We start from the raw sequence: 13,685 nt of genomic DNA on the forward strand, positions 1-13,685 counted from the left end.
ATTAATTTTAACCATAAAAAGAAGGGTTTCCCCTTAAAACCTAAGGCATTTCAGGGAGAGCCACAAGTAAATGCTTAAGAAAAGACAGAAGGCTTGTGTTTTATTGCCAATAGAAGTTGAGCATTTCAGATTCTGGAATGCTGGAAGGCATGATGTATGTGGTCATCAATTCAAATGTTGGAAATGGAAGGCTCTAATCACAGAGGGCTGTCAGTATCTTCGTATCTTTAGGAAGTTGAATATTAGTTTCAGGGTGGTGATATGGACCTAGCAATCAAGTACAAGTTAGAAGATCTGTCCCTACCCTTGGTTTGTCTTTCGCTTTGAAAATATCAAAGCCGCCATCAAGTGGGACCAATAACCCCTCCACTCCTCTGCCCCGCACCAGTCTATTTCACAAGGTTCTAATAGGAATGGTAACATGCAATGAGAGGTGCTCAGGAGCACTGTCAAATGTAAGTGGGGTGCAGAAAGAGAGAACGATCAGTAGTAGTTAGCATGGTGAAATCGCTCTAGAGGATACTTGACAGATGTCCCTCTTTCTTGAAGCATTTTCTCCTTTCTGGAGAGTGCTTGAAGGATAATGATGTAACATCAAGAAGAAAGTATGTGTGCAGGTGCGCTTGGTGTGAGGGGGAAAGAGAGACAGATGCTCCTTGGAGGTGAGGGAGCAGGGGTGGGCAATGAGAAAAGAGAAGGGGAGTTCACGTGGATTTTTCAGCTTTTGTCCAAACTCTGAGCTCCTTTCCCAACACCCACATAAAGCACTGGCCATAACTGCTTTTAAAACACTATTCGGAGGAACTGAGCATATAAAAGGACAACTTTCCTGCAGAGGTAGGAGACTGTGGCCATTGAGTGACTAAGGGAGCAAAAGGCTGTGAGCATGTCGGCCACTAATGGTTCAAGCTCAGGAACCTTGCAGTGTTTAGTCTCCTGTGGAGCTGGCCTCCGATTTCCTGAGGGCTTTTAATCACTTGGATTTTAACTCTAATAAAAACGTCTGTACCAACTTCCACCGCTGGAGAGTTGGAAGTTGGATTTGATCCACTCTGAGTAAGAGCCCTGGTTTAGGGGAAGATCCTTGGCTGCCATTTCGTAAACAGACTTTTGCTGAGAATCTAGGATGCGCTACGTCTCAGGCCCAGACGCCCTTGGCAATGCTAAGGGCACAGCAGTTCTTTTGTTAATCTACACTTGTGGCTAAACCTGTCTCATTCAGGACAGAACACATAAGTGGGAGGCACGGCTGCTGCCCCTCATACTCATAGCAACATAAAAATCTTCTCAAGCAAAGCATGAACCTCTTCTTCTCATGTATGTCCTAATAGTCCTTCTATGACGTCCATTTATTTCAGTATTTCCATAGCAACTGTAGCTATGAAATTACCCCCAAACGTAGAGGATTTCTAAATTGTATCAGATTATGCTAAGGCAAAAAGCAACGATAATAATGTTTTTAATGGATTAAGCCCTTCTGTTAGTAAACAATTTCGTAATGTATAAAATATCACAATTGTTCATTCCCTGTCTTTGAAGACAGGGAAGAAGTTAATATCTCCCTTTCGTAAATGAGGATACCGGTACTCGGAAATTAAATGGCTTACCCAAGGTCACACCAGGAGAGCAAGGTCTAGAAGCAATATATTCTATTTATATCACCTTACTTCTCAAGGAAGCTTAGTGCTCATAATTTTAATATGTTCATTTACACAAATCCATAAAGATAATCAAAACTAAGCTTTTAAGAGATCACCAAAGTTGAAAAGCATCTTATTCGTTTTGTTAATAACTATACAAACTTAAATTAAAATAATTATTACAGGGGTGCCTGGGTGGTTTGGTCAGTTGGGTGTCCAACTCTCGATTTCAGCTTGTCATAGTCTCAGGATTGTGGGATGGAGCTCTGCATCAGGCTCCATGCTCAGCGCAGAGTCTGCTTGTCCCTCTCCCTCTGTTCCTCCCCCCACTCGAGCGTGCTCTCTCTCTCTCTCAAATAAAGTAAGTAAAATCTTTAAAAAAATAAAATAACTGTTACATAAGGCACTTATTAAATTGGTTCCAAGTAAATATAAATAAACTTCTTCAATAGTGGATAGGTTATAGTTTAACATATGGTTTCACATTGCTGATGGCTCTGTGAATTTGAAAAATCTTTCTAAAGAAATCGAGCAAAAGTTCTCCAAATTGCTGCAAAGTAAACTTGGTAATATAAATCAAAGAATTTATGCTAAGGAAAAAAATTCAAAGTAAAAGAATATAAAACTTTTACTCAGCTATTTATAGGCATGTTATTTACAATACTGAAAGAATGGAAAACACCCAATACCTTTCTAGTGGCAAATAGCTTTAAAATGTAATATGCAAACATAATGCAAAACTAAACAGAAAAAAACCTAAAAAAGAGCAGTTATTAACAGTGGAAAGCTATATACATATTTATATTAAGTCAACCAATAGAAAACACAAAAGAAAGCACATATGAAATGATTAAAGAGAATTATAGTGCCTTACAGAACCAAACTGGTTTAATTACAGTTATGTATGTGCAAGGATTAAGGATTCAGGAGACAATAGGAAAATCTGAATAATCACTGAAGCAAAGATGAAGACGTAATTGGTGTATTTTTCCCTCCAAATTATGTAAATGGTCAATTTAAATATGATCTAAGTTGATCAATAATTAATTTAGGCAAGAAGAAATTAAATTTATATTAGGTGAGTCTCCTTCCTAAACTCAGAGCATCGGACATGGGTGGTCTTTACACAGAAATAATGAACTAAACCACGATCATGAATATTCTGATTCTATTACCAAAAAAAAAAAAAAAAAGCTCACTGACTAAGCTGCAGGGCCTGGGTTTTCTCCACACTTTGTTTACACAGGATGTCTCTCGGACATCAGTTTCCACCAATGGAACCTGAGGCAGTTTGACTGGATGGCATCGCAGGTATTTCTGTTCGAAGGGCTTTGTTTCCAAGAGACAGACATACAGCCCTAGGATCCTCCTTACCACACACTCTGTCTTCAAAACCAACTTGTTTCATTTTAGTCTCCCGGCTTCCCCGATCCCACCCCCAAAGAAAACTTTACATTTCTAGTGTGGCAGCTTGTTGGACTTAACGAAAAGTCCCAAAGAAATTAAAATACTAACACATCCATCTGAGAGCTTGAGGGCTGTGCTGAACTCTCAAATCAATACTGAACAAGGGTCTCTGAATACAGCTTAACTGGATGCTGATAAGAATTAAATTACACTTTAGAGTTGCCATGGATAGAACTCATAAAGAAAAATCTTGATTAAAGGTTCTTCTGAGGGAGAGACGTCAAAAAGCATGGTAGGAATTTCCATTGTTTGAATTCACCCAGCTCTTCCGAGGATGTGATTAAATATTTCCCAGATACTCTTCCTTGTCATAAGCACAGTCTAAGCAATAGGGCAACCAAAGCTGAAGGAACTACAACTCAAGAATCACTGAGCCCCTATACCTGGCCTGGAGATCGAAACCTGAGCCCACACACTGTAGAAACCTGTGAGTTAGCCAGATGGCACTTTTTTTCAGTCTTATTACACACCCAGAAGGGCAAGAAAAGCATTTAAAAATGGGACAGGGGTATGCCTGAGAGGTTAAAACAATTCCCTAAAGCCCAAGGAGTCTCACGGCACATGTAAGGTCCTCATGTTCAGAAGTACTAAATATGCCAGGAACCTTACCAAAATTCATCTCAGAATAACACGCATTCCATTACCATTCCTTGGGCAGGCCAAATGTGCTTTACAGGAATGCCTCATTTCATCTTCACAAGCCTTTGGGGAAAATCCTGCAATCACCCCCATTATATATATGGGGGGACTGAGGCTTGGAAAGAGCTTTCTCAAGGAGACAAAGCCTTATAAGTCATGAAATCAAATTCAAACCATGTTCTTCACACCATGTTACACTGTTTCCCAGTATTGCTCATATGATCCTTAGCCCCAAGGGATACAAGAAAAAATGAAGGAGACTGCCACCAGAGCACCATTAAAGTAGGAAAAAATCAACAGTGCAGTCCAAAAAAGGATGAAAAATAGACACAGAGCTACACAAAACACAGCAGTGTGTGGTCACTTCGTATAAGGACAAAGGGCCACAGGTGCTTCCAGAGGCTCTGTGGACATCGGTGTCACAGAGCTCACTGCAGTAAGTAATTTCATGTGCTGGTCCTAAGCCATTGTCCATGCGGTCTGTTTACAAAGGCAGGGGATTTTGTAATGTTTTTCTTTTCAGTAAAGATTTCAAAGGGCTACATCTGAAATATTCTTATTTCCTAAGGAGGTAAGCTTCTGTTCAGTAGACTTTCCCTCATATATGTAACTGCCCCCTTCCAGATCAATAGGACATTACAGCGTTTCTGTTTATGTTCTAGACAAACTAAAAATGTGTGCTGTCAGCAGAGACGATGGGACCAGGGGTGTGAAGGACTGAATATAGCCCTGGTTATGACATCAACGATGGGACAGAAGAGGCCATTTTCCTCCTGTCCTTGTTTCTGTATTCTCACTTCTAAAAAGAGGAGTTGGTTTCCAGCTCCAGCATTGTGTGGCACTAGTACAATGCGATATGTATTTAAGTTAAGTTGCCTTCGGGGAGGAAAATGAAATAAAACTGAACCTAAGAGATGCAAAACAATATTGAATCCTGCAATATCTTAATCTTGAAGAACTTTCAGATCTGTGCTGCGGACGCCAGGGCTGCAATGAGTTAGAGCGGGCAGGTCATGGGAAGATACTGACAAGGCCAGAAACTTCTGCAGTGAACTTGAACCTTGAGGTTCTGCAAAGCTATGTATAACTCCTGAGACCTTGCACCCAAAGCTTCCTTTATGTTAAAAGGCCTGGGCACTGAGGCTAAACCATGCCTCCTTTGTGGGTTTGCAAAAATGCACCAATTTTTCCACTAACAAGTGTTAAACAGATTAAAATCATGCAGAAAGACAGCAAAGAGATTTTTTTTTTTTTAAGTTTAAAAACAGTTTATCAAATTGCTCTATCAGAAGATAGCTTAATGTGTAGATTTAAGTAGCCCGGTAAGAAATGAAGATAGCATATTTTTTAGCCACCCGGCTATGTTATTAAAATATAGTTGTTGTATTCTTAAAAAAAAAAAAAACAAAACTCAATTATTAGCTCAGTCAGCATTTCTATTCATTTTCCTTTAAGGGAAATTCATTTCCCTGTATCATAAAGGGTCTATCTGTTTGCATCACTGAAAACCTGCTGGGTACTGTAGGTAGGCAATCTTTTTTTTTTTAGATTTTTTTTTTTTTTTTTTTTTATTTATTTCAGAGAGAGAGAATGAGAGACAGCATGAGAGGGAGGAAGGTCAGAGGGAGAAGCAGACTCCCCGCCGAGCAGGGAGCCCGATGCGGGACTCGATCCCGGGACTCCAGGACCATGACCCGAGCCGAAGGCAGTCGCTTAACCAACTGAGCCACCCAGGCGCCCCGGTAGGCAATCTTTTGGGTAGATAAGAGGCCATTCAAAGGGCCCAGGAATTTGAAAGAGCACTGGGGAGTCCAGAGGCCCTGCAGGGTTTCTTTACAAATACTGGCAAATTCAAATGCAGGGTGAGACCTAATAACAAGAGGTACAACTATGCCACTTGGGAAACCTTCTGCTGTGCAGGGGGCTGTGCGTGAGCTTGTACGTACACGCTTGAAAGGCCCGAGGGGATGATCTTCCCTGCAGACCACTAATTGATAATGAGCAGATCCTCCTAACATGCCTTTCTGACCCCATATGTACAGGGGACAATTGGAAAAAATTAAGATATGTCAATCTACACACACACACACACACACACACACACACACACACACATTGGAATCTGGGGAGAAACAGAGATCGGCTGGCTACATTCTATTTGGAGTGATTGGCATTCTGCCAGAGAAGACATCTTTACAAAGCACGGGGGGAGGAGTGGCAGAGCAGAATGTGAACTTACAATGTAGCAGGGCTCACAGTAAGCTTTCTTCTCTACTGCATAGAAGGGCTGTCCCCGGAGCTTGTTGTTGCAGATGATGCAGGTAAAACAGTCCACGTGGAAGACCTGATCCATGGCGGTGCATCCTGTCCCTTCCCCAACGACATTCTCCCCACAGCGAGCACAGCGGCCTGAAAGACAAAAGGGATTGACTCCTAAGAACACACCAAGGAACGCTTTCCGTCCTCCCAGGACGGAAGCCAAGGTGGAGGAGACAGCCGACTCATAATGGCAACGGCAGCAGCAAGACTGACACCACCACCACCGCCGTCCCAGGAGCAAGATCACCAGTACAGCCACCCCGGGCCCGAGTACGGCCGCCATGATGGGGATTTTCCATGAGGCATTTGAGGAGTTGACCCTCACAGCTCAAGGACCTACAGAAAGGGACAGAGTAGGACTCAGGTCTCCTGAGGTCGAGGCCAGGGCTGTGCCTGTAATCTCCCACCAAGCGTAAGAGGAACACGACTCAGCAAGGGAGCCGTGGAAGGCACGTCCAGGAAAGTCTTTCTGCTTGGAGAGTCTACGTGTCCAGTTAGACTGTGAGGGAACTGGGTAAAAAATCAAACTCCAACTCCTCTCAGAAAAGCCCAGGTTGTAAAATCTCTGCATCCAGCCCTCAGTGATAGATCAAAAGGGAGTCCCTTTTATTTCCCGACAGTTCCGGCTGCTAGAAAGTTCTGTCTCATATTGAGCCAGACTGCTTCCTCAAGCTAACTGCTACCCAGTTCTTCCAGTTCTGTCTTCTAGGGCCTCGTGAAACACGTCTCATCTCTTACACCTGACATCCTTTAAGTTATTACAATTCACACAGTATTGCCTTCAAGTCTGGTCCTAGTTTGAACATCCCTGAAACCTGCAACAGTTCCACCGACTTTAGGGTTTCGAGTCCCGATGGTCCTGGTTGTCACCGGCCAGCCCAGTGTTCTGTAAAAATCAGCATTCTTAAACTGATTTATGAGGCATCTGGACCACATATGGACATCCGATTTGGGTTTCAAAAAATTCATTGTTTTAAATAGGAACAATAAAACAACTGAAGACAAATATTTATGTCAGCTTGAGGCACAGCGCTGGCCGCAGTCTGTGTCTCTGTCTGGTCCTGTCATGGGACTCTTGAGCCAGAGCTCAGACCCACATCCAGTTTTCCTTCTTATTCTTTATTTCCATAAGTAGAAAGCCTTAACAAATAATTACAGGTCACTGGAAATGTCAACAAGAATCTGGGGGCTTTAACACATAAGTTGTAGCAAACCTAGTGCTTCCCCTATGCCAGGCATTTTCAAGGTGCTTTTAGACATGTTAACTCATTTCATATTTACAGCCACCTATGTCACAGGTCTGCTATTGTCCGTATTTTACAGATGAGGAAACTGAGTCACAAAAATGGTTAATGAAACTCAAAATTAAGTAGTCTAGCTTCAGTGTCCATGGTTTTAAGCACTATGTTGTCTGGCCTCTGCTTCATTCTGTGCATCGGGATTGAACACAGAGCTGACATTATGGGGAGATTTCTCACTGAAGACTGCTTTCAGCACTCCATCACGTTGGATTGACAATCATTTCACACCTACAAAGAGGAGGGCTAAATGTTTCAACTTGGGAGAAAAGAGGCAAACATATTTCTTATCCTCTCTGGTTGCACTGGCACTGGAAAATATTTCTATATGCTGTGTTGCAGGACTTGAATGTATTTTTAAAATATAACCCAAACTACAGATCATTTTCCCCCTAAGGAATAAGAAATATCAGTACTGGAAAAAGAGTTAAACTCTTGGAAACTGAGCTGCCTCCACTGTAGGTGATATTCTAAAGTTCTGATATCATATTCTTGATATTTGATAAAAACTTTTGTAATAAACTTTGTGGCTTGTTTTACAAACTTCTTCCCAAGAGTTAACTTGTACCTGTTTTTTTTTTTTTTAAAGATTTTATTTATTTATTTGACAGAGAGAGAGCACAAGCAGGGGGAGTGGCAGGCAGAGGCAGAGGGAGAAGCAGGCTCCCCACAAAGCAGGGGGGAGCCCGATGTGGGACTCGATCCCAGGACCCTGGAATCATGACCTTAGCCAAAAGCAGTCACTTAACCAACTGAGCCACCCAGGTGCCTAACTTGTACCTGTTTTTATCATGAGATGTATAACTTTAGAAAGTTGCCTTTAAAATTGTGGACTTTAATTGCCTTTAGTAACAAAATTAGGTTATTGCATATGGCACTTGTTTTGCGATTATTCAGGAAAAAAAAAAAACCAACAGCTTAACTGGTTTACTAAAAAGTTCACTGTGCTATGTTTGAACTTGATGCTACACTCCTCAAAGTTTCATGTCACTATTTGTCATTTCATCACAGAAAACACCCTGCAATTATAGGCAAATGGATCACCAATTCATGAAGTCTTATTTTTTTAAAGAGTCATCATCATACTCAGTATTCAAACTTTTCTTTTACAACTGCTTGTGCACACTTATCACATTTGTCTTAGAATTTACAGATTCACTTCCAATATTTATATTGGAATCCTCTTTCACCAAAATTTACATTTTTAATATTAATCCGAAGTGGTATTTATGGTATTATCTTTATTACTATTTTTCCTGCTGTCACTGAATCATATTGAAATCACTGATCTGTTTTGGTGAACTAAAGGATAATACAATACAATAGTAATAATGAAAAACACAGGTTTAGGAGCAGCAGAAAAAATACTAATGACAAGAAAATACTCTGAGCTGAATGGCACTGTTGGTGAACATTGGTCAAACAACACCAATCAACAGAGGTTTGTGACATATGTGCAAATTTTAAGAATGTGATGGACATTAAGGAGGGCACGTGATGTGATGAGCACTGGGTGTTATACTGAACTGATGAATCACTGAACATTGTATGTACTATGCCTTGGCTAATTGAATTTAAATAAAAAAAAGAATGTGATGATTATTAAGAGCATATTGGATTCCTGGGGCGCCTGGGTGGCTCAGTTGTTTAAGCATCTGACTCTTGGTTTCAGGTCAGGTCACAATCTCATGAGTCATGAGATCAAGACCTGTGTTGGTCTCTGTGCTGAGCGGGGAGTCCCCTCAAAGATTCTCTCCTCTGACCCTCCCCCTGCTTTCTCTCTAAGATAAATAAATAAATCTTTTAAAAAAAGAGCATACTGGATTCCTGTGAAAACTCTAATTTTACATTTCCAATCTGTTAAATTCAGGTCAACAGAATTATTTTTATTTATTACTCTTTCCCATTCTAGACCTTAAACTGGGCTCCTTGAGAGTCCACCAGGGACTACTAGTGATGTGTGGACCACACCTTGGGGGACAAAAATTCTGGCAAAATGTTACAGTCTACTGGTCATGGTGGTCTATAAGACAGCTGGAGGTAGCAAATCTGACCCAGACCATGGCTGGCCCGAAGTAGAGTCTCTGGAAGCCAAGATCTTGAGTCTACATAGTTTATGGAGAGTTTGCTAGCTATCCCTGAGGATATGGGAGAGAATCGCAGTCACTGACTAGAGAGAAAGATAAGGGCAGAAAAGACAAGTTTTGAAATTTTCATTCTGTTCAACAAACGTTCCCCAGGTGTCTACTCTTTGCCAGTACTACTATATTCTGCTTCTGTGTGATACACAGAAATGGATTAGACGACGCCAGTGCCTTTTCCAATCATTATAAGACTCTATACAGTCTACAATCACATGCGGAAAGGTGCCAAGTGCCATAGGGGAAGGTGCTATGGAGGTGTGGGAGGGAAATCACGTGTGAGAGGGGCTCAGAAAGGTTTTGTGGAGAAAGGCATTTGAGCCCAACTCAAGGATGGAACTGGGACAGGTGGAGATGGGAAAGAGAAAAACATTCTGGTTTTTCCAAAGGGAATGAGTGGCTGGGCTTGACTAGATCCCAAACCTCTGCAGTAACTTGGTGCTGGCACAACAAGGACTTGTCTTCTCAGCTATGAAAGCAGATGGGCTGTATTCATAAGGAACAATCTTCTCCTTTATAATTTGGAGAACATTCTTCCAGAGTGGGTCAGGCTAATATGCTGGACCCAGACATGACCAGCTCTGCTGCCTCCCGTATTTTTCCTAGTCTTGGGAGAAATCGGGGACACAGGCTCGAGGGCAGTCAGTCTGGCACCTTTAAAATCACAAGCACAGAAAAAGAGCGAAGAACAAAAAATAAAAATAGCCCTACACATCAGCAGGACAGAAAAGGTGCCCGAATGTTCCCTTTTCACATTAACGAAATTTACAAACTATGCCTTTTAGGGAAGCATTCACAATGGAAAGTAAGTTACTCAAGCATAGTACATCCTTGCCCCTAGAGGGGCTTACACTACACTTCATTAAAAGCAGACCACAATCTTAATGCCCATCTTTTGGACAAGTATCTCAGCACTTTTAAATGAGAAAAACCAGGGGAATGGTACCAGACTTGAAGGCATCAGAGCATGAAGGAAACAGAGTTGATTAGGGGCCGGTGGGAAGCTCAAGTTCAGACCCAGGGCTGGAATGAGGAGCTTGCTGGCAAAGCTTAGCACAGTGATTTTAAAAAATCCAATGACAAAGGATCAGACAGTCTGAGGAGAATTTTGATAGTGAATTAAGATGCCTGAATTTAAAAAAAAAGAACTTGCTTCTAAAGCTTGCTTATATATTATTGCTTGCTATGTACACTGATCTGTATTTTCTCTGGAACCAGTTATGGGTTCTTCTCACCCCTTTCCCCATGGACCCTGTCCCAACTGTAGCAACCTCTTGAGTGAAGCCTCTCTGAAAGGCTTCTTTGCACCACATGCCTATACTACCCAAATCGGGATCCATTATCTTTCATGGGCCATTGCAATGGCTTCCTGATTGCTCCAGTATCTGATTTACTTCCTCTTATAAATGGAAAAACTCTATGGAAGTCTTAGTCCTGAGCTACATCTGGAAGGTTATGCAGAATTGGAACAAGTCATTTCTAGGAAGGGCATGAGTGGGGGGGTGATATTACAGGCAAATAACAGGTGGAGCAAGGGAGGTAGAGTAGTAGGAAATGTGTTTTCATATTTATTGCTTCCCGTTTTCTCTTTTGGTAATGTGAATATATTTCCTTTATAATGTGAAAATAGAATTTTTTAATTAAAAAGTTTTTTATGTATATGAACCTTGCACCATTAGTATAATAGGCCACAGGTCCTCTTTAGCAAACCCTGCTTGTTTTTGAGGTAGGATCAAAAATGTCCATAGCCATTTTAAAAGTTGGTGATACTCCCAAACTTGAGCATTAATCAACATCAAAAGTAAAATAGAAAATGTATGCGTATGCAGACATCAAGCCAGGTCACATTTGTCTTCATGTCTTCCTTGCTATCTGACTTATAATAGAAATTTTAGGCACAAGCAAAAGTCATATTCTATTTTTAAATATCACAATGAATTGAAACCCTATATGCCGATTGTATGATGGATCAGCTTTCTCATTATGCACCTTCTGCAAAATATTCTGAACAGAGTCCTGTTTGAAAAGTTTAATCAATAAGGTTATATCAGGGTAATGAAATCATGGCAAAGTATTCCTAGAAACAAAGATTGCTCCAATTTATCCTACATATGGCCACTGGAATTATCTTCCTAAAGCAGAGCCTCCATTAAGCTGATTCAGAAATTATCTTCCACTGAAGGTACAAGTTTGCATTCTTTTTATGACAGGTGCATATGACATTCACTGAAGGTTCTGGAATGATGGCATTTCCTAATCACCAAAACTTTTATTTTATAGAATCCCATATCATTAATGCATGTAATAAAAGACACCCTGTTTTTTAAACTACTTAAGTCCTAGGACAGTGATTTTCTTTCTTTTTTTTTTTTTTTTAAAGATTTTATTTATTTATTTGACAGAGAGAGACACAGTGAGAGAGGGAACACAAGCAGGGGGAGTGGGAGAGGGAGAAGCAGGCTTCCCACGGAGCAGGGAGCCCGATGCGGGGCTCGATCCCAGGACCCTGGGATCATGACCTGAGCCGAAGGCAGACGCTTAACGACTGAGCCACCCAGGTGCCCCTAGGACATGATTTTCAACCTTACCAATATAATGGATAATCTGGGGAACGTAAAAACAAAACACTGATTTCTGGGTTCCAGCTCCAGAGATTCGGATTTCATTGGTCTGAGGTGGGATGTTCTCGAACTGGAATTTTAAAAGCTCTCTTGGTGATTCTCATGTTCAGCCAAGTTGAGCCACTGTTCCAAGGGGCCCCTATTTCTGTACTGCTCATTAGGATAACGGCTGACAAGCATTGCCCAAATAGGTTTGTTTTATCCACATTTAAAACAGTTCAGGGACAGACTGGTAACAGTAAGTTGGCGGGAAAAAAAAAAATTCTACTTTTCACCAATGAGTTATCACCCTAATGCTGTGTCTTTAAGTCTTAGTGTGAAGAGTTTTCAATGGCTTTCTACTCATTGATAACATTCAAGAACAGAATCAGCTAAATTTTCTCAAATTTCGCCAGCACTGCATAAGAAGCTCACTTATATTAATTAGAAGCACTTCTACAGCAGCCTTCTTTTGTGTTGTAAATGAATGTATCATATAGTACTGCCGTGTGGCCTTCAACAATACAGAATCTAACGAGAATGTCAACTGATGGCCATGTAAGGTGTGATAGTATGTATTACGTCGTACATCAAATTCAGTTTTTTCCTACTTTCTTGAACTCTGCCTTTAACTAACATGGCAATATTGAGTCTCCTATGGCAAATGCTATTTAGCTGTGTGAATAATGGAATCCTTATCATATCTTAGAAACTGGACTGTAGGACACACCTAGTTTTGTCGCCCTGCTCATGTATACACAATGATACCATACTAGTTCATTATGGTATTGTTGCGGTGGTCCTTGCTGAGATGCTTGCAGATTCCGTGGGGACTTGGGTGGGAGGGAGGAGGCAGCACAAGGCAGTCCGCCCCCCCCCTTCGCTGCACACACGTGCTTGTGCTCTCTTGCACGTGCATGTTGCACAGACACGGCAGGCAAAGGGGTGACAGCTGCTAAAGCACAATGTGACCAGTGGCAGACATAGGAAGTCTTCAGAGAAATTAAAAGTAAGAAATTAAGTTAGAGTAACAAAACAAAACAAAAAACCACCCCAAATTGTCAGAGAGAACAGTATAGGAGTGGGTGGATAAAGGCCCGGGCCACAAACCTGATAAGATGGAGGGAAGGCTGAATCCTACTGATGAAAGGAAGTCATTATGAAGTCTAGCCATGAGGTGATTCATTTATAGATACATATTTGCTTAGGCTGGACCTTCAGGGAAGGAGGTGGATTGGAGGGGGAGTCCCACATGGGGTTGCAAAAGCAAGCATGTTCCACTGACTTAATTACACTGCATTGTGAAGAAACACAGAAAATTACTGTGTTTTTTTCTCTATGCCAAGCACTGCCCTAAGCACTCCACATACATTCTTTCATAGTGCTATAATGCTTATCTATTTTTATTTGATAGGTAAGATGTCTGAGGTTAAGTCACTTGGCCAAGGTATCAGGGGCAGAATAGCCCATGCTCCTAACCAAGGCTGAGGACGTCAGAGTTATGATTGAATAATAAACTGTACTCACAGAAAAACACATCCTGATTAAGAAGATGGGCTTTAGAAGTCTGACCTGGTTCCA

The 13,685-nt window shown here is 41.3% G+C and overlaps 1 protein-coding gene and 1 long non-coding RNA gene across 6 annotated transcripts in view; one reads left to right on the plus strand and one right to left on the minus strand.

Annotated features, from left to right (window-relative positions):
- LPP (LIM domain containing preferred translocation partner in lipoma) overlaps positions 1–13,685 on the minus strand; it is a 654,872-nt gene that overhangs the window by 114,004 nt on the left and 527,183 nt on the right. For all 5 annotated transcript variants that reach the window (XM_036109786.2, XM_078068088.1, XM_036109787.2 and 2 more), the window contains one exon: positions 5,986–6,155. In XM_036109786.2, the coding sequence (XP_035965679.1) occupies positions 5,986–6,155 (170 nt within the window). The remainder of the gene's footprint in view (positions 1–5,985; positions 6,156–13,685) is intronic.
- LOC144381194 (uncharacterized) overlaps positions 1–13,685 on the plus strand; it is a 235,400-nt gene that overhangs the window by 4,644 nt on the left and 217,071 nt on the right. Inside the window, exon 2 of the long non-coding RNA XR_013446066.1 lies at positions 4,409–5,488. This is a non-coding gene — a long non-coding RNA (uncharacterized LOC144381194). The remainder of the gene's footprint in view (positions 1–4,408; positions 5,489–13,685) is intronic.

This window comes from Halichoerus grypus, chromosome 1, assembly GCF_964656455.1.
Source record: "Halichoerus grypus chromosome 1, mHalGry1.hap1.1, whole genome shotgun sequence".
Taxonomy (NCBI): Eukaryota; Metazoa; Chordata; class Mammalia; order Carnivora; family Phocidae; genus Halichoerus; species Halichoerus grypus.